Below are 20,847 nucleotides of genomic sequence, written 5' to 3' on the forward strand. Positions count from 1 at the left end.
TTCAAGATGAACGCGGGGGGTTCTTTAGGGGGGTGGCTAGCCTTCATCTTGAAGGGAAAAAGTGAGCCCGGATGACTTTTTTCCTTCAAGATGAATGCAGGGGTTTTTTAGGGGGGGGTGGCTAGACTTCATCTTGAAGGGAAAAAGTGAGCCCGGATTACTTTTTTCCTTCAAGATGAATGCAGGGGGTTCTTTAGGGGGTGGGTAGCCTTCATCTTGAAGGGAAAAAGTGAGCCCATATTACTTTTTTCCTTCAAGATGAATGCAGGGGTTTTTTAGGGGGGGGTGGCTAGCCTTCATCTTGAAGGGAAAAAGTGAGCCCGGATTACTTTTTTCCTTCAAGATGAATGCAGGGGGTTATTTAGGGGGTGGGTAATCAATAAATTCAATTCAATAAAAAACATTCAATAAAAGTGTTTAAATTCAATATCACTTTTCTTATCATTTGCAGTCAAAGCTCTAAAAATTAGAAGCATGTTTTGTCTTGTTGTGTTAATCCTGTAATGTCATCAATGGTATTATGCACATATATACACATCATTGCCATGAATTAGGGAACATACACATTCACACACATATGCAACACATGTAAATTGATTGTTACGTGATGTAAATACTGTTGCTATTGAGAATGTCACTATTTATTATTTATTATATTATTTAAATAATGTCTTTCTGGTAGTGATATGTTATGACTATTTTAAGTAAAAAAGCCTAACCAGGGACAGGGGTCGCAAATTAGCCTTGGCTGGAAATCATATATGCAACACATCTGTTTCATGTTATTTTAACCTGTTACAATGTTTTTTGCATCGTCCCTGAGAAATAAACTAATAAATAAAAATAAATTAAAAAAAAAAGTGTGAATTTTGAGGTACTTGTACTTTACCTTACATTTCAGAGGGAAATATTGTCCTTTCTACTCCAATATATTTATTTGACAGTTCAAGTTAGTTTTCAGATGAAGATGTGACACAACAGATAATATAACAAGCTTTTAAAATAGAGCATATTGTTAAAGATGAAACCAGTGGATGAAACCAGTGGCGTTTGACGTCTGACAGAAAGCAGTGTGTAGTTGGGGTGACATTACAGATGTCTATGAGTCGTTAATAGCTCCACCAAATAGTGATTATTCCCTCTAAACTTCTCACATGGTTTCATTTCAATAAATGTTCAGTCCAATATTCTTGCAAAACCGGACAGGAAAAGAATATATGGATGTGGTTGTATGTATGTATGTATGTATGTATGTATGTATGTATGTATGTATGTATGTGAGTCTGTATGTATGTGTACAGAATGTATGTATGAACTGAAGAGGAATACACATTTGGGTACAGACTTGATAATCAACATTTCGGTAGAGACTTGACAATCGAGTGACGTCTGGGACAATCCTCTTTCCTGCCTCCTGACCCCCTGTTTTTGCCCCCTTGATTTGCCTTGATCTTGTATGCGAATGCCCTTCCTTCCTATCTTCTGCTCACCATTTGTTGATCACTGCTTTGATCCTTACTGTATAAAATCGTTCCATTTCTTCTGCTCTGGGTCAATGAGCTCACCGCATTTCCGGAATGCTATTAAACCACTTCCACCACAGCAAACTTTGAACAAGGACTTGAGTGATTTTCTTCAACAGTACGTATGTCCATAGCTTCACTTTTTTCAGTCCAACATTGCTGCAAAACTGGACAGGAAAATAATATATAGGTGTGGCAGTGGCAGCTGGTGACTCAAAAAATTGGGGAAGATAGGACGAAAACCAACATGGAATCTTACAACAAACTGCATCAAACTATATCATTGTCCCCCACCTGATGAAATCCGAGGGGTGGGGGGCAATTTTATATGCCAATAAAACAATTTGCTTTCAAAAACAAAAACCCCTAAGTGGTGAAAAGGCTACTTCTTTAAAGACATTTAGCATATACATAATGTCTCTAAACAAATATGTGCTCATTTTAGCCATGGAGTGGTTCAAATGTGTCATTTTACCAACAAAGTGAAATTCAAATTTATAGTACTGTTCTATTTTGACAACAAGTTTATGTTCTCATCAAAAACAGACAACATATCACATGATTTACACGTTTCCTATGTATTTTCTTAGTATACAGAAATATATAAAGTAGCATAAAGCTTATAATGTGATACAGGTTCAGATCAGTGCTGAATACTAGAAAGATTGAACACTAAAAACATTCACAGATCTAAAAGTGTAGGTTCACATCAGAAAGTATTAATGCATGCATGCACCCTTATCTATATGTACGATATACAAAATAAAACCTTCCTCTTTTTAACAGTGAATGAAACAGCCTCTGTCCACATCATCAAAACTTGATGATAACAAACATTCACCGCAAACATCATTTAGCAGCTAGATGCTAATAAGCTGCTCATCTGCAGCACATTAAACAGCAGGTACACATAACTCAAATGTCACATCGGACCTGTTAAGATGCTGGTTTGATCGTTGTTCTTCAGAATCCCTGTTAACGACACGCTGTCTGTCCATGACTTGTACTTACAGCAGTTTGTTTACTTTGTCTTAAATGAGACATTAAATTTTGCAATTAATCCGCAGTTCATATGCCTGCTGAACCGTGGGGGGCGATCCGTACAGATCACAGATCAACTACAATCAGTTACACCACTAGTTAACACTTGTTATTCTAGCTACTTTAAGCTTATTACTCAGTATACAGCTCAGCTTAAAATGAACTAAAGAAACTGTCAGAAGCAAGCAGCCAGACCCCCTGCACTTATTCACTAATCACACATCAACAGGTGACTGAACAACCACTCAATTAAAAACAAATGAATGAGTGAGTCCAGACAGCTCACTGTAACTTCAACAAGCAAACTAACGTTACCCACAACACATTATATGATCTCTGCTGCATTCTTGTTAAAGGGATACAAAAAAACACAAAAAAGCCACACAGGGACATTTAACCATCAGAGATGAAATTAGCGACCAAAGAGACAGAGAGAGAGAAGCTGTATCTGACTCACGTTATCTGACATCTTCTTTCTTTCATGGAGATGAAGTATTCATGTCATAACGTCCATTTGTAGCTGTTGGTCATCTTGTTTGTTAGTTAACAGAACTTTGTGGCTGCTGGTTAACCAGACTGATATCATTAGCAACAATGACAAACAAGCTAACTCTCCTGGTTGTTTCTCCGGTTGCTTCTCTCTCCAGCCTCCCCAGCAGTGTCCTGCTGCTGCTGCACTGCCCAGTCCAGATAATTTCTCCGTTAGCTTAACAACAGTCCTTAACAGTCCTTCCATGGATGTATAAAGAGTCCTTAAGGCTGCTACAACAAGCTAAGTCTTGCGTTGGCTAACGCAAAGAGCTATCTACTGCTGCTACTCTGCTTTACAGTGGAGAGAATTGAAGATGAATTCAAGAAACTATCATTGGACCAACTCGATGTCAATATTGCATTCTGGTTGTTGATTGGTAAGGGAGGACAGCCTCCCTTGGAGCGTAATTTTACATGTCATGGCCAATCACAGATTAGCATGAAAAAGATGAAATATATTTAGTCCAATGTAAGAGATCCCGCCCTGCAGAGGTCAGCAGGCACCCGTCCTCCTCTGTCCCCCACTCCATCTCCACCAATTGCGCCCCCCCCCCACCACTTCACACACTGCTCTTTCTCCTCCTGCCCTGCAGGTGTCGTTGTTGAAAAATTTTAAACAGAATTTCAGCGATGGATTTTTTCTAAAGGAGAGAAAAAATACTTTATAAATACTGAGATTTGGTAATGGTTTATTTCAACCAAATATTCTTTTTTATATTTTGATCTCCCTTTTGCCTCTCAAAAAATAGAGGAGGATCAACCTCCTCTGCCTCTATGGACCAGCCTCCACTGAGCTGTGGTTGTATGTATGCAAGTCTGTATGTATTCATGTATGTATATACAGCATGTATGTACAGTACTGTGCAAAAGTTTTAGGCACTTTAGATGTTTAAATTTTTATCCATTATGCAATGCCATCAGGGAGGTGTCTGATCGGTCCCAAATTTATTCATGACATGACAATGACCCCGAGCATACCGCTAGAGTCATAAAGCACTATTTTCAGCAACAAGAAGAATGATGAGTCCTGTAACAGATGGTATGGTATGGCCCCCAAAGAGCTGATCTCAACATCATGGAGTCAATCTAGGGTTACATGAAGAAGCACCTGAGATGGCCTAAATTATAAATCCACAGAAGAACATTCTTTCTCCAGGATGGTTACAACAACCTACCTGCAAGTTACCATGAAAAACTGTGTTAAAGTGTACCGAGAACTGCTGTTGTTTTAAAGGCAAAGCTGCTCACAGCAAATATTAATTTAATTTAGGTTTCTTCTGTTTACTCAACTTTGCATGAAGTTCGTTGATAAATAAAAAACATTCATAGCATTGTTTTTGAAAGTATCCTCATTTTATTTTTAATGCCTAAAACCTTTGCACAGTACTGTATGTGTGTATGTATGAATGTATATATGTGTGAAAGCATTCACACATATATTTCATGTAAGATCTTAATTGGAAAAATAACTTTAAGTGGCAAATAAATGTAGTGGAGTAAAAAGTACAATATTACCCCCCTGGAAAACGTGGAGTACAAGTACAAAGTAGCATGAAATGGAAATATTCAAGTACAAGTGCCTCAAATTTGTATTTAAAGTACTTGAGTAAATGTAAAAACATAAAAATAGTCACATTCCACCACTGGATGCTTCAATTAGTGACTACGACCAGGGGTACAAGTTATTATTTTCATTATCGATTGAGTAAAACAAAAAAACATTTCAAATCATCATAAAGCCTGACACCTGAAAAGGTGAAACCAGAGAATATTTGGTGTTTCTGCTTGCAAAAATTACTAAAATAATCGATTATCCAAAGTGGTAGCAATTAGTAAATTAGTATTAGTATTAGTAAATTAATTGTTTCATTGTCACCTACATCCTGATAATGACATAAGACACAGAAAGATAAGTACCATATATCTCTATTTCCCATACAGAAGCAGCATATTGTGTTTTTAAGTCTTTTGTTTTGTTGAGATGTTATATGAGCACTTGATTATCAATCACTGAATTTCATGACTATTCAGTTAAAACACAAATCTTTTATGATGTCTTTAGAGAATAATCTATCAATCAAATTAAGATACAAAGAAAAATGATACTTGAAGATTTATTCATCCAGATTTATTCAAAACTGTTTAACATCCCACCTTCTAAATACTGTTGACACACTTCATGTCAAGGACACATATTTCCCATGTTTTCCCTCATGTATACAATAAACAGACAATAACAATTAACATTTCTATTTTTCATAATTTCTAAAAATCCATGTATGGAAAAATAACAGAATTTGGAGTTGGAGTTGAAAAAAAAAAAACACACACCTGCTTGTAACAGATAATTTTGTTAATGTACACTGTTGAAAAGAGGTGAAGCAACAGGAAACAGGTGCATCATTGCCAACAATACACTTCATTTCTCTGCCTTGGTAACCGACAGCTGCTTATGTGTTTACAGTCAAGCTGTGACATACGTTCCACATTTTGTACTGCAACTCAGTTAAAACAGTATGACAAAAACTTCTTAATCATTTTTATGACGTTTGCATTGATGTAATGAGGTACTTTGATTTGTCAGGTATTTCATGTGCTGGATTAGCCAACAATTAATATTCCCATCTGGTTATTTTATCCATAAACAGCTTCTTATTTGATTTTCCATAAAAAAGGTACCACATCACAATATACTCTATAACTACATTAAAAATCAAGTTTTTATGAAGGTCTGCAAATCTGATTGTGAAAATGAGAATCAGGTTTCTTTATTTTTGGGCTTTTTGTAGTATAGTTTGAACATGTATATGCACAATTGTGGCTTATATGAAAGTGTGGTGTCTTGTAAGCCCATGTGGGCTGAGCACAGTTGTATGCATGACACAATGATAAAAAAACATAATTCATTCATTGATTATATCGCTATCACTATATAAAATTACATGTCTTTGTAATAGAGGATCCATATCGGCCACTCCTTTACAGCAGCAGTGGATACTTCATTTCATTTAGTCTGCATTTATCTGAACAGAGCAGTTGGTGAAAACTAGTGCACAGCATGGCAGCAGCACAGCCAGTGAGCGGCGCAGACTTGGAATAGGATCATTCATATCTAGTTTGTTCTCATCGTTGCTGCTGTCTCCACCTACAGCTTCCTCACTGTCCTGCTCTTCTTCACCACCACCCTCTCCCTCCACCACTGGTGGACACTGCCGAGGCTGGAAGATTACATCCAAAAACTCCAGTCTGCGGAGCCCACGGAGCATCCTGCAACTCCGCACTATCTGCATCTCACTGAGCGTGCAAGCCCACAAGCACAGACACTTCAGGTCCTTCAGACGGCTGGCACAGAGCAAGCCTGGCCCCACTTCCTTACCACCCAGGCTCAGCTCCTCTAGTCCGAGCCATCCTGCCCCTAGCCCCAGAGAGGCCATCTGTAACTGGTAGCCCTGCCGCCCAGTGATGCCTATTTCTAGAAACTTGAGCCTGAACAGCCCTTCCACACCGCAGACGCCATCCTTGGCAGCGCAGCTCCTGAGCCCGTTAGCCGTCACACGAAAGGTGTCACGCAGCTCCAGTCGACTGAGCCTCTCCCATGATGTCAGACTCTGCAGGTGCTGGTCCGTGAAAGAAGGAACATTGTTAAGGACTAACCTCTCAATAGAAATCCCCGATGGAGAGCCAGACCCTTTTCCTTTCTGATCCCGTCCTTTCTGTTGAGCACCAACACTGGATGTAGCTTCTGCTCTTTCTTGGGGATCAGCAGGGGACGTAGGAAGGCTCTGGTCGAAAAAGCCCCGAGGCAGCTCACAACCACGCAGCTCCAGCACCTGCAAAGACGTAGGTAGGAGCTGGCAACTGGGAAGGCTTCTCAGGTCTGCATGCAGAAGGTAGAGCTTACTCAGGCGAGGGCACTTTGTAGACAAAGCTTTGAGCCAAGACTCAGAGAGAAAGGTACCCCCTCGGGCAGAAAGCAGCAAACCACGCAACCGTAGGCACCGTAGTCCACAACCCAGGAACTGACGCAGCAGGACCCAAAGTATGCGGGATGTCACCTAACACACAAAGGACGGCCCATGATATGTGTATGTGGCAAAAGAGAGACAATTTCTATCAATATTTGCCAAGACACAACCAATATGTAATAGCATTTATGTCATCAGAGGCTTAAGGCAACGCAGGTTTATTTGTGGAGCACATTTCATGCACAAAGGCAATTCAGCATGCTTTGCATAAAGTATGAAAAACATTAAAAAGGAAGCATGGCTTAAAACATTATAATGATATTTAAAACATTTAAAAAGATGACACAGAGAAGCAAATACCAGAGAGGTAAAAGCGTAGATGAGAGGTAGATGATAGTGAGTGTTTAAGGTTCAGTGAAAGGTGATGGGGAACATAAAGGTTTTTAATCTGGATTTATCAGTAGTTCAAGTCAGAGCAAGTCTCATTTCCTCTGCAAGTTTGTTCCAGCTCTGCATAGTAACTACATGCTCCTTCTGCAAGTTTTAGGGGAATAAAAGGGTTCATATGGTAAAAGACAGTCAGAGATTGACATATATAGACAAGCAGCAGTAACTCAGATTCTTCTCTTTGACACTCTACAGGCCAGTGAGCAGACCTGTGAACTGGCATGATGTGTTTAATGTTCTTCATCTCTTCTAATTAGGAGTCAGCGGCAGCATTTTGAATCAGGAAAGTTACCAGAAGATCTAACCTGCTTGAAGTGAAAGCGTAAACACCTTTTTTCTGTGTCTTGCCATGTTTTTAAGATGGCAGCATTGATTTGATGTGGCTGTTAAACTGAGTGCATGATTACATCAGGGTTTCGGACTTGATAAAGTTATTGCTGTTGGTGCATGTATATCAGATCTGTATGTATTAGCAAATTACTTGTTGTACAGTTATTTTGCCAGTTAGCACCAGTGTGCCTCTTATGTGCTGGCGCCTACTAGAATGAAGACTACACTGATGTAAAAGGTAAACTAAAAGAAAACAGGTGAAGCCACATTACTAGACGCATCCTCACCCCTTTCCATGCTGTCAGATCGACAAGCCTCCACAGTCTTTGGTCTTTCACAAGGCGTCTCCATCTCTTACAGACTCTGAAACAACACCGTGAAATACAACAAATAAATCATGTGACATGAGTCACAACAACAAAGCAGCTACTGAGTTTTGTTTCACAACACGGATAACAAAAAACACTGACAGCAAAGTTTAAACTCTCTTACCTTCCAGCTCGGACGAGCTCTCGTACGCTCAGATATGACAATACGTCAATTAAAATGTTTTCTGGACAGTAGTCTAGATTACAGGCTTTAAATTCATCCATTTTGTAAACAAAACTGTTAAAACCTTGTAGACGGACCGATATTCCGACGCACACAGGTTGCGCCCAAATCAGGAATCCGCAGGAAAAAGCTACCCGGTGACTGTAGGACCTAGCGGCAGTTAAATGGGTTTAAAATGAAACATACTTCTTTATACACAACATATCGTGTCTAAGTAGAAACCAATCCTTACTTTATCGTAACATTGTTCAAATTGTGATCTTAAATGAGCGGAAGAGAGCATATTTTAAAACGTCTGAAATATAGCGACATCGCCACCTAACGTCCGTTATGTGAACAGTCCACTGCGCCTGCGCGGTTTACCGGACAAGATGGCGACCAGCAATGGTGGAGGAATGGAAGTGGACGGGGCAGGCGAGTATTTCTCATTTATATCATCATTTCTGCCTGATATCAGGGTAGATCTGTATGCAGACTGTAGGAGGTGCTTTATATTGTTGTTATTAGTGGCCGCAGGGTGATGAATTGGTGGTGTTAAAGCCATCTTGTTTACATAAGCGCGTTAAGTTAACGCGCACGGCTCTGCTGGACGTTTCAGCTGGCAAAAAATGAGCAAATATTCTTCTCTGAGGTTTCACAAAGTGTTAAACAATAAAGTAAACGCTTCTCTATCAGCACCGGTTTGTTCAAGACTAACTTATAACAACAAATAAGGACTGGTCTTGTCTTGGACGCCCACTGCCTATGTAATGTGAGATATGTCGGCCTAAAGCTGTGTGTATCGTTCAATATCTTTTCTTATGCTGGAAATTAGTGATCCGTTTTTCTATCAATCAATCAATCAATCAATCAAACTGTTTATGAAGCACCATTCATACAGATTAGTGCAATTCAAAGTTCCTCACAGATGACTGACAGGCCGATAATAAGACAGAACAAGTGTAAACAGTAAAACAATTTGAGATTAATGCACACGAGAAATAAAAAATATGAAAATGTAATAAAATATGTTTAAAAGCTATAATAATAATAAACAATAAACAAAAGTGACATAAAAAGCAGATTCGTTTATTAAAAAGAAACAAACAAATAAAATCTAGTATTGTTTCATTGAACAACGGTGTCTAAATTAGCCAGAGACTAGACAATAACATCATGACTTATTCATTTCATTGTGAGCAGGAGTAGAGTTATAGTATATATTGGCTTTGAACATATCCCAGTCGTCATATTATCAGGTACAGTCAGATCATTGGATTTATTAGGCAAATTCTGATATCGAGGATCCTGTTATTCTGTCTGTTTTTTGTGTTTTGTGAACACGATATATGCTGAGCAGGACATTTTACAGCTGAAAAATAAACTTGTCAGTACTCTCTCCTGGACAAACTGTGTATTGGAGATACTGTTTCGAAAGTATTCCAACATATTTTTGGCATTTCTCTTAACTTATTTGCCAAGATATATGCGGGTTAAATGGGTGAGTTATATTAAAAAAAAAATCACTCTCCATACAAATTGTAAACATGTTAATTTCTGCTGTAAAGTTGGGCATTTTAACATGGGGGTCAATGGGGATTGGCTTGCTTTTGGAGCCAGCCTCAAGTGACTATTCGAGGAACTGCAGTTTTTGGCACTTCCACGTTGGCTACATTTTTCAAACTGACCATTAGAAGATCCCTTCATAATGCACTTACGATATAAGTGATGGGGGCCAAAATCCACAGCCCTCCTTCTGTGTATTTAAAAGTTTATCTGAAGCTAATATGAAGCTTCAGCCGTCAATATGAGCCAAATCAAGTAGATGTCTTTCAACGTTACAGTCTTTTAAGTGCCAAAGTCCCTTTTTGTTACTATACTTTCACTGCAGCTCCACAGGGAAACACTGTCTGAGGAAACACAAAGAGGGAATTAGATGCTAAAAAGACTATAAATGTGGCAGATATCCACTTGATATGACTAACAGACTGCTGAAGCCTCATATAAGCTTCAGATAAACATCTAAATGCGTTTTGCACAAAATCACTGTGTGGACTAACTGGATTTTGAACAGGGGGAATGATTTCAGCAAGGAAAACCTCTTCCAGTGTTCATACGGACACCTGATTGTTCTTTTAAGACAGAGTTGAAAAATTGTGAAGCTATTCTTTAAGCTAATATCAGCTGGTTTATAGCTCTAGCTTTAGGTGTCATATTGGCAAATGTTTGTGGTTGTAGTTCAGGGCAGCGAATAACAAGTTATTTTGCAATTTCCCATAGTCACATTTTTACATTTTTTTTTATCCGACTTTGTTGAATTTATGAATGAAACAGAGAAAAGCAGCACATCCTCACACCTTAGAAATGTAACGTTGCTGATCAATATTCTATTGATCAACTAACTGATTAATCGACCACTCATGTTAACGTGCTTGTTTGTGTCTCTGTGTGATTGTAGCCAGCCCCAGTGTTATGGCCTCGGGGGTCACTGGGAGCGTCTCTGTGGCCTTACACCCTCTGGTTATCCTCAACATATCTGACCACTGGATACGCATCCGCTCGCAGGAAGGAAGACCGATGCAGGGTATGTATGACAACTCTATACAAGAAAGATGGCATGTAAGCATTTAAGTAATGTACAACTCGTCTTGTGTTCAGCTGAGCTGTTCTGTAATGACGCAGGTAATAACAGTAGATGTGGGTCATTGTGTTTGTTCTGCTGCTCAGTGATCGGAGCCCTGATCGGGAAGCAGGAAGGTAGAAACATCGAGGTGATGAACTCCTTTGAACTAATGTCTCACACCATCGATGACAGAGTGCATATTGACAAGGAGTACTACTACACCAAGGAAGAACAGTGTAAGTGATGCGTATGGACAAGAATACACCTCTGTTTGAACGTCCATATTGTTTCATGACTCATTATTTGGGCTGCAACTAATGATTATTTTCATTATTGCTTAATCGATTAGTTGTTTGTTATATAAAATGGTGAAAAATGTTGATCACTGTTTCCCAAAACCCAAGATGACGTCCTCAAATGTCTTGTTTTGTCCTGACCGACAGTCCACAACTCACAGATATTCAGTTGACTGTAATAGAAACCATAAGATATCCACATTTTTCTTAAAAAATGACTCCGACCAAATTAATCAATCATCAAAATAGTTGGCAATTAATTTAATAGTTCGCAACTAATCAATTAATCAACTAATTATTACAGTTCTACTGATTTATTATGAAATTCAGTGCAGCCTGATTCTCTGGCAGAGTTATTTTCCATTAATGTGCCAGTTTTCAGAGGTACTATGTCAAAGCCTGGTCCTTAATGCAGATTTTCTTTAATATTTCCTGTTGTCTCTCAGTCAAACAGGTCTTCAAAGACATGGAGTTCTTGGGTTGGTACACCACAGGCGGTCCTCCTGATCAATCAGATATCCATATTCACAAGCAGGTAGGTGAAAGTTAAAGGTGCAGTAAGTTTTATTGAATGCAGAAATTGTAGCACTGTAACAGTCCCTCACCCACTCATGTCAGTAGCAAGTGTCAACAGCAGCGACCCTTATTGTTCAGATAGCTGATCTACAATATTTATTTTGAAATCAAATAGCCGGACATATTTTGTTAATCATTCATCCAATTCAGAGATATTTTACTTGTGAATTCAAACAAAATGTCAACTTAAAAAAAATCATACAGTGGTGTCTTTGATGTTGGAAGGGAATAGTTTAGACATGTTTAATGTGTTTTGGGCTGTAAAAGTGAAATCAGCTCATAGTCCGATAGTTATTTCAGATTGTGTACAGTTCGTAACTCGCATTTCTCTCTTCTGTCAGGTGTGTGAGATCATTGAGAGTCCTCTCTTCCTCAAGCTGAACCCAATGACCAAACATACTGATGTGAGTTCTTCCGATTCTCTTATTTTTCTCATTTCCAGAATTCAACATTAGCAGTAGATCGTTGTTGTTTCTAAACGATGTGTCCTCTTCTCCTTCAGCTTCCTGTTAGCGTATACGAATCTGTGATTGACATCATCAGTGGCGAGGTATTCTTTATGTCAAACATAACGTAACATTTACAGTGAAAGAGTCTGCTGCCTTCTAATCAGTCAATATTGAGTATTTCCCACTGAGAATTGTTCAAGTTTTGTCTGTTCCAGGCCACCATGTTGTTCGCTGAGCTGACATACACTCTGGCCACAGAGGAAGCGGAGAGAATCGGTGTCGACCATGTAGCTCGAATGACCGCCACCGGCACAGGAGAAAACTCAACAGGTAAGAGAAGCTGTCACTAATGTTTGAAGTGAGTTTACATACACTCTTATGTCCTGTTCCCTGTTAGCAGTGAACCATTTGCACTCACGTATTGTTTTTAATGTTGCTTTTATGAACACTTTATTTTTACAGTAAAACTCTTATCTCAGGACTTATCTTTGACTTATGATAACCTCAAATGAAATGGTTATCCCAGCTAGTATTGCCTTGGTTACTGCTGTTGTTTCTTATAGTTTTAATAAGCTCAGTTTCAAAAGTAATGTTTTGAATATTTTGTGTGAATATGAAGAGGCTCTCTCATTCAAAGTTAAAGATTTGATAAGACCAACAGGGCAGAGCAGCAACACATCGGTCCTAAAACAGCAGAAGAAAAGCTTTGGATCGTAGATCGTTGACTGTCTTGTTTTCAAAAAGTTCTTCTTTACACAGAAGGGATTCATTTCTGTAAAGTATTTAGGATACAGACATAAATGAATTTCTTTCTGTAAGGGCTGTATAGGAGATTCTGGCGTCTTTTATGTGTGATCATTAGAGGTCTGAAAATTTTCCCAGTATGCTGTGTCAGTTTCTTGGTTTTTTTTTACTATAAACATACTTGGTAGTGTAGAAGACTAAGACTACACATATAGAAGCACCTGAAATTAACATTCATGTGAAGAAAAATGAAAATCAAAATTTCGTGATTAATGTGTAACTAGCGAAAGGAAGATGTCTTTTATATTTTGAAGCATACTACAGTTTCTCTCATCCTGTGCAAACTGTTAATTGGAATCATAAATGTGTTGTAACTGTATCTGCATATTAAATTCAAGTTAATTCATAGAACACAAGCTCATACAAAAGCAAAAAAAAAGTGCTCAAAACTGTAGAAAATACGTTAAAATGTAGATACGTAAACAGAGAGACAGCATGCATACACATACAACATGGAAAATAAATAAATAAGTAAAAGATGGTGTAGGTGCAGGCTGTCCCTCCTTTATGTATGTATACTGAATACTTTTGGTGCAATATGTGAAATTCATTCTTGAAAAGCGACTTGTAACCTGACTAATATAAGACTTTTTCATCAAAAATGAATTCTGTCTGACTATGTTTTAACTCTGATATTCTGTCTTTCTGACAGTTGCTGAACACCTTATAGCCCAGCACAGTGCGATAAAGATGCTCCACAGCCGGGTGAAGATCATTTTAGAGTACGTCAAAGCCGTGGAAACAGGTGAGAGGACCAGCGGGGCCTTTTAGCAGTGCAGTGAGTGCAAAGAATGTGAAAATAAGTCTGGAAAACAGCTGTTCATAAATCAGATGTTTCCTTTCCTTCACTTTACACCATTAAGAGAGGCCTCTCAGACACACCTCCATGATTATAAGCCTTGTTTTATGGTTTCTTGACAGGATTATCACACCTCACCATTTTAGTATGCTGTGATTTACTTTTTTGTTTTTCTCTTTCTCATCCGACTTCTTGTACCGCAGGAGAGGTTCCGTTTAACCACGAGATCCTTCGAGAAGCTAACGCCCTCTGCCACAGACTGCCTGTCCTCAGCACCACGAAATTCAAAACTGACTTCTATGATGTAAGCAAGCTTTATTTAGTCTCACCACACAGACTGGTTCATATCCCTAACGCATGGTGCAGTTTTCAGCATAATGTCAGTTATGAGAGGATAAAGCTGGCATCGTTCTATGTTTTTCTTTATTATCAACAATCCCATGACAAGGCCACAACCATATTAAATCAGTCTTTTAATAGTTCCCTACCCTGACCGTGGCTCTCAGCCTCAAGCCCATTTATTTATTTACACATATATAGTTTCAGTTTTAAAAAAAGGCTCAATAATTTACTAAAACAGTCGAGCAGTTCAGCAGCAGATTAATACAGCAGCAGGGCAGCGTGCGTCAGACCGACTCAAAATAAACAACATTGTCCACGTTCATCCTAACAAAGGAACGTGTCACCAAGTGAAACTGTGGCTCATTGATGTGTTTTTATTAATCATTTTAACAGTAGAGCTCGACAGCATCAGGCTTTGTGTTCACAGGCGATACGGATCAATTCAGGGTCATTTCTCGTCTTTCTATGGGATTTGTTGACATTAAGAAAAATATATAATGTCTCCGTTAAGTCTGATTTGCCATTTTTCTTTGTTCACAATGCTGCTTTTTGTTGGTTTACAGACTTGCCTGATAAATCTAGTTAAATAATAAATTAATAAAGTTAATACAGTTATTAATAAAGTTTCTAGATTCAATGTTTAACTTGGAAACCAGATACCATGAACACTGTAATCCCAAAGATAAACACTTCTGCTGAATTCACATTCTTCAATTACACATATTGATTTAAAAATTAATAATTAATAAAAGTTAATGCTGGTATGTGATTATGTTATGATCAATGATCAATGACAGTCTCTCTCTGTGTTGTACTTCTAAGCGAGTCGTACTTTCTGAAACTGCGTCTCTGTTTCCCTGCAGCAATGTAATGACGTGGGCCTCATGGCCTATTTAGGCACCATCACCAAGACCTGCAACAGTATGAACCAGTTCATCAACAAGTTCAACGTCCTGTATGACAGACAGGGCATCGGCCGGAGGATGAGAGGACTTTTCTTTTGAGCTGGCAGTTATTATTATTATTATTATTATTATTAGCCGAAGCAGAGAGACAAACAAGCACTGCAGTTTCTTTTCTCTCTTCTGTCTTTTTGTTTTGTTTTGTTTGTATTTTGGTCAGCTAAGACACAATCTTAAGCCAAAAGTAGCTTTTCAAACCAGATTCAATTTCGTTTTCAACCACAAGTGTGTCCAAAAGCACTTAATTACACCGATCAGTAATGTAAACAGAAAAAGAGAGGTGTACAAATTTAGGCTCTTTCTTGGTATGCAGAGCAACAGATCCACTGTACATGAACGTTATATTATTTTACCCGTTTGTTTTATTGTTTGATGTTTCTGTATGTAATAAATGATCTGCTGATTTTTTTTCATGGGACTTTGAATCTTCTTCTTTCTAAGCCTGAACGATTATAGTCTAAATTATAACAGGATAGACATCACAGTACTTGACACGACACACAGCTCATAAAAACCTCAGACCTGCGCTTTTAAACGACCCCATGAAAGTCAGCTATGTGGAGCTGGTGTAGTTGCAGGTTTATTGTTTGGAGCCGAGAGTGTTTGCAGTTAGTTTGTCTTTTGAAGTCGTGTTCCTGCTGTTCGACTGCCTCTGGAGGTTTTGGACAGACAGGCACACACAGCGGGAGAAAGGGGGGCAGGGAGACTTACAGATCTCGAGGTGGAGGTCTGACAGGAGTCAGCATTTATATGGGTATTAAATATACAGCGGAACTCAGATATAATGACCCCCCAACCTGCACGCTGGCACCTCTGCTTTACTAGTCTGCCTTTACCTGCCATGTGGCACTGAGAGGAACAAACATTTTCTGTTTTTTCTGTCTTCATGCACCTTTTTTAGAAGAGTATTCAAAGCCAAAATACAACTTATTCTCTGTTTTGTGACATTTTATTATTTCATTATTCAAAATCATTTGCATTGCATGCTTGTGTTGACTGAAAATTGCCTTTTTACATGCTGAAAGGAAACTGCACAGTAACAAAAAAATACATTTACATTTGTCAGTTTATTAAGGTTTAAACAAACACTGTAACTTATCAATGCTTAAAAACAAGTGGTACGATTGATCAACGACTCCCCGAAATGTGGAATTGTGCTACTTAGATGTTTTCAATCAAAGTCTGTTTCGTTTTAAGAGAAACCCTTCTCCTCCCACACGTCCTGGAGGTCCTACTCAGCATCCTCTGCAGGCTCATCAGCAGCAGCATCAGGCTGAGGGTACTGGAAGCGGACGGGGTCGTACAGATCATCCCTGGGGTTGTAGGGGGAGGGGTTGTAGTAAGGGTAGGGAAAGAAGGGGCCTTTCTTCTCGATGGGAGCAGGGGGTGCTGGCTCCTCCACAGGTTCCTCCTTCTCTTCCTCCTCCACAGGAGCAGGAGGAGGTGGCGGTGGCGGGACCACGATCTTCCCCTTGATGGGCCTGGGTGGGTGGTCAATCAGGCAGTCGGGGTCCCAGTAGGGGTCACAGTCGTACTCCATGCCCTTGAAGGTGCGGATGGGGGCCGGGGGAGACTTCTTGACGAGGACCAGTTGAGGTGGAGGTGGGGCAGACTTCTTTGGTGGAGGGGGAGGAGGTTGGGGCACTGCGACTGGGGCCGGGGGGACCTTCTGGGGGGTGCAGTGGGGGTGGTAGCGGGGGTCGCAGAGGACAGGCACAGCGCCGGTAGGCAGGTAGACGATGTGGGGCTTGCAGAGGGGATCCTTTTTGTTGCACAGGTAGAGCACGTCGGCCTGGGAGATGCCAGGAGCAAGAGGGAGAGCTGGGAGAGGAGCAGGGGTCGCTTGAGGCTCTGCGGGCTTCGGGACGCCTTTCATAGGAGGTGGAGGAGGAGCGGCTTTGCATTTCTTGTCTGTTGCCGGGTCGCACATGATCATAGGCACTCCCAGTTTGCTCTGGAAATAAGAAGCGTTGGGGCCGTAGGCGTTCTCCAGGTACCTCATCTGCTGGTAGAGCATCCGCAACCTGTCGATCTCATACAGCTGAGGGGCGGAAAACACAACAGAATATCAACACAAAGGCCTTTAATAAAGATAAATCAGTGAAGAATGTAAATGTTATTGGTGTTATACACCAGAAACACACTACATGATTTAAAGACAACTGAAGTTCAGTATGCATCAGTGTTTCCGGCCAAAGTTTACTTGCAGCTGGTTGTATATGTCTACGTTGTCAGACCAGTTCAGCCAGTGAGCTTTTTTCTTTTGAATACATTTTTAAAAATACAATTATCCAGTTAGTCAAAATGGGAGGAAACAAAGATTAAATGAAAGTGTGAAAAGCTAAACATCATTTGGTTTTAGCTCCTCTACAGAGGTAATCGTTTTGTAGCAGCTCGGATTAATCTCACGACTCCTTGTTCTACATAGTGGGGTCTCCACCAGTCGGAGTAAAAATCCCATAATCCCATAATCTGTGACATTTCAAAAACCTTTTAGGGTGTATATATGAATAGACACAGTTGTCTGTATATACGGAATATTTTAGGATTAAATTCTTCATTTACATTAATTATGGAAGTGATGCAACCAGACTAAGAAATTTGAGTCTCACTGGGATCAAGATTAAGAATATGTTTACTTGCACTGAGCATATTGTCTTTGCAGGTAACAGGTTATTTTAGGAGACCAGAGTCTGTCTTACCCCCTCAATGTGTCCGATGCTGCTGTAGTAGCGGTAGTAAGACTGGAAGTCTGGGTTGCCTCTGTACCATCTGGGGTCCACAGCGTTTCGCTTTGGTCTGGAGTGAGTCAGGAAGTCATTTGCTCTCTCAGAGCCGATACTCACATCACTGACAGGGACCATCTCTGTTAAACAAGTGAAGAAGATGATGCTCAGTCCCTTAAAAAAGCTGGACTGCTGGACAGATACTGTCCTGAAAAGTGATTTAATATCTGCTCTCACCTTCCTGTTTGATGGCATTCAATAACGATTTGGCGTCCAGAAGGCCTGAGAGAGGATATAGATTATTTGTTGGATGTTGATCTGGTATAAATTTGAGAAATTTGTCTTTTAGAAGTTGTACGTCAGAGAATCAGAACTGACCTGGGAGCCACGTCAGACAGCACAGCGTCCCCGCCAACCATAACATCGAACTCATCTTGAACCCCTGCAGACCGGAGAGGCAGTGTTTCATGAAGAAAGAAAAGATAGAAAGAAAATAGGACAGTTATCATCAAATCATCCCTAGTTGATAACTTCTATTGTTAAATTTAAAATGTTTATCTATACACTTCTATCCATAAAGAAAAACATATTTAAAGGTATGCAGGTAACCTTTGGGTCATTTATACATTTTGATTTTGTTACTAAAATGGAGGAATTTTCTCAAAGATTTTAATATATAACAGATTTGTTAAAGGTAGTAAAGTAAACTTGTCTCCAGGCGAACTTATTCTCCTACTACAGTTTTAAATACACTTCAATCGCTATGAAATTCAACACATCACAGCTGCAAGAGAAGAATTTACACCAGTTAACTGAATAAAATGCTATTAGTAGTTTAGATGATCAAGTATTGTGAACGTCAGAGAAATCATCACACCACATTTTACTCACCTGTGTCAGGAAGCTGTCTTCACCGCACTAACAGGGCCGAGTGAGTTAAATACAGATCTCTGCGTCAGTCACCCTCAAACATGATCTCCTGTCCAATAGGAGCTCAACAACTTTGAGACCAATACTTGTTTCTCCACCTCCCTTTTACCTTTTTAATAGTGTTTAATATGGTGCCTTCGGCGCCAATTAGGAATAAAAAGCCCCTGGACTTTTAGCAGCAAAGCCATAAAGAGAACAGACTTCAAATGGAAACTCCCCATTAAGTCTGGAAGGAAAGCATCACCTGCTGGGACAACTGCAACTGTGGAGAAAATGCTGCCAACTAACAAAATATCTCAGCTAAAAAAAAAACAGTAAAAATCATAGATGACAACCTGCGTTGCTTTAAACATACATTTATGATGACTTGTTAGAGATTTCTTAAACACTGTCTGCTCCAAAAGGTGGTTATTTTTACCCAGAAAACACCTGCTTTTTTTAACAGTTGTGTGACTGGGAGATGACTATCAACTCTCTGAGCATTACGGAAGCTGCCTTTTTTCGTCTTGGCATGTTCACTGTTAAATTTGAAGTGTTAAAAATCAGACTAAAGTTGCATTCTTACAGGATGTTGTCATACTAAACACGCTACTTGTTGTAAACTTAATGCGTGTTTGTGAGTTGAAGCCTCAGAGCTGTAGCTCCTAACTTGAAAACTTTTTTTCAGCCTTCATCACGGTTATCACACGTTATTCACTAAGTGGCCTGACAGTATTCAACAAAATAAAATTACAACAATTCAGTTTTAGTTGGCTGATGAAAATGAAGTCAGTTGATCTTCAGAAGATGAATCGATGCTCCAAGAACAAACTTTTCATTTGTCAAATGTGTTAAATATGATGATTTCCTGTTTCTTTTTTTATGACAGTAAACTAACAGTTGTTTAAAGATGAAGCTCAGAAGAAGCTCTGATGGGCATTTTCCACCATTACACACCAAAAGATAATGAAAATAATCATTAGTTGCAGCCGTATATGTTTGCATGTTTTACAAGTGAGATTTTTACAAGGTTTTACCCAAAGCAGCAATTATGTCAACAAAGCTGCTCCAGAAGCAAACTGGTGTTGAGCGGTTTTTATTGGGTGTCTTTTTTTCTGAGGTGGATAGACTATTTTATTTGCCTGTACTTACATAAAATCAGAAAAATAAAGAAATAAATGGAGCAAACTAATAATGATAAAGCATGAGTCTGCACATGAAAATATAGACATGTCTGTGAGATCAGGGACAGGAGAAAGTGATCAAATCAAATTTGCAATTAAATAGAACTTTGCATAGAATTTGCTTTAAGCTACATTCAGATTTAATGAACAAAGATACTGGTAGAAGTTATTTGACCTATTTCTCATCATTCTGGAGTCCACAACTTGGCAAACGACCAGCCAGGCACTCCGCTAATGTCTGGTCAGATCTGCAAATCAATACAAAGTTGTTCTGAGTGATCACCTTTATCCTATGATGAAACATTTCTATCCTGATGGGAGTGGTCTCTAACAGGATGACAATGCCCCGATCCATAGGGCACAAGGGTCACTGAATGGTTTAATTGAGTATGAAAATGATGTGAATCATATGTTACAGCCTTCACAGTCACCAGATCTCAACCCAGTCGAACACCCATGGGAGATTTTGGGCCGACGTGTTAGACAGCGCTCTCCACCACCTCCTCATCGCCAAATGAGGGAAATATCTTTCTGAAGGATGGTGTTCATTCCTCCAGAAGAGTTCAGACTGATAGAATCAATGCCAAGGAGCACTGAAGCTGTTTGGGTGGCCCAACAACCTTACTAAGACACTTATGTTGGTTTTTCCTTTAATTTGTCACCCGTCTGTATATCGCTATTGTTTGTTAGAGTAAATGAGAGTTTTCCATCTATAGACTATTATTTCTGCTGATGTAATACCAGATAACCAAATTTGTTTCTTAATCATGAGGAACTTAAGCAATGAATCATCATTTGGCAACAGGATA

General features: G+C 39.4%; 3 protein-coding genes across 5 annotated transcripts in view; 1 reads left to right on the plus strand and 2 right to left on the minus strand.

The window, feature by feature from the left end:
- The window catches only part of cops6 (COP9 signalosome subunit 6), a 130,696-nt gene extending 115,064 nt beyond the window's left edge, over window positions 1-15,632 (plus strand). Inside the window, exons 1-10 of one of the 2 annotated variants that reach the window (XM_067599801.1) lie at window positions 8,656-8,807; window positions 10,831-10,952; window positions 11,096-11,227; window positions 11,734-11,822; window positions 12,205-12,267; window positions 12,366-12,413; window positions 12,528-12,642; window positions 13,769-13,861; window positions 14,119-14,219; window positions 15,121-15,632. In XM_067599801.1, coding sequence (XP_067455902.1) covers window positions 8,761-8,807; window positions 10,831-10,952; window positions 11,096-11,227; window positions 11,734-11,822; window positions 12,205-12,267; window positions 12,366-12,413; window positions 12,528-12,642; window positions 13,769-13,861; window positions 14,119-14,219; window positions 15,121-15,261 — 951 coding nt within the window. In that variant the 5' untranslated portion in view covers window positions 8,656-8,760 and the 3' untranslated portion in view covers window positions 15,262-15,632. Of the gene's footprint in view, window positions 1-8,655; window positions 8,808-10,824; window positions 10,953-11,095; window positions 11,228-11,733; window positions 11,823-12,204; window positions 12,268-12,365; window positions 12,414-12,527; window positions 12,643-13,768; window positions 13,862-14,118; window positions 14,220-15,120 lie in introns of those variants that run through there. The other variant, XM_067599802.1, reaches the window with a different exon arrangement.
- On the minus strand, window positions 5,202-8,686 carry LOC137189738 (F-box/LRR-repeat protein 12-like). 2 transcript variants are annotated; one of them, XM_067599800.1, is made up of 3 exons: window positions 8,330-8,686; window positions 8,125-8,200; window positions 5,202-6,925 (listed from the first exon to the last, which is right to left on the minus strand). In XM_067599800.1, the coding sequence occupies exons 1-3, from the start codon at window positions 8,428-8,430 to the stop codon at window positions 6,104-6,106; spliced, it is 999 nt and encodes a 332-aa protein (XP_067455901.1). In that variant the 5' UTR covers window positions 8,431-8,686; the 3' UTR covers window positions 5,202-6,103. The 2 variants fall into 2 exon arrangements, with proteins under 2 accessions (XP_067455901.1, XP_067455900.1); XM_067599799.1 differs by having other exon boundaries at window positions 5,202-7,150; window positions 8,330-8,685.
- Window positions 15,633-16,152: 520 nt separating the features above from the next.
- Window positions 16,153-20,838, minus strand: LOC137189747 (uncharacterized). Its single transcript, XM_067599809.1, has 5 exons — window positions 18,837-20,838; window positions 18,324-18,387; window positions 18,183-18,227; window positions 17,922-18,085; window positions 16,153-17,260 (listed from the first exon to the last, which is right to left on the minus strand). The coding sequence occupies exons 2-5, from the start codon at window positions 18,376-18,378 to the stop codon at window positions 16,451-16,453; spliced, it is 1,074 nt and encodes a 357-aa protein (XP_067455910.1). The 5' UTR covers window positions 18,379-18,387; window positions 18,837-20,838; the 3' UTR covers window positions 16,153-16,450.
- Window positions 20,839-20,847: the final 9 nt, after the last annotated feature.

This window comes from Thunnus thynnus, chromosome 9, assembly GCF_963924715.1.
Source record: "Thunnus thynnus chromosome 9, fThuThy2.1, whole genome shotgun sequence".
Lineage (NCBI taxonomy): Eukaryota > Metazoa > Chordata > Actinopteri > Scombriformes > Scombridae > Thunnus > Thunnus thynnus.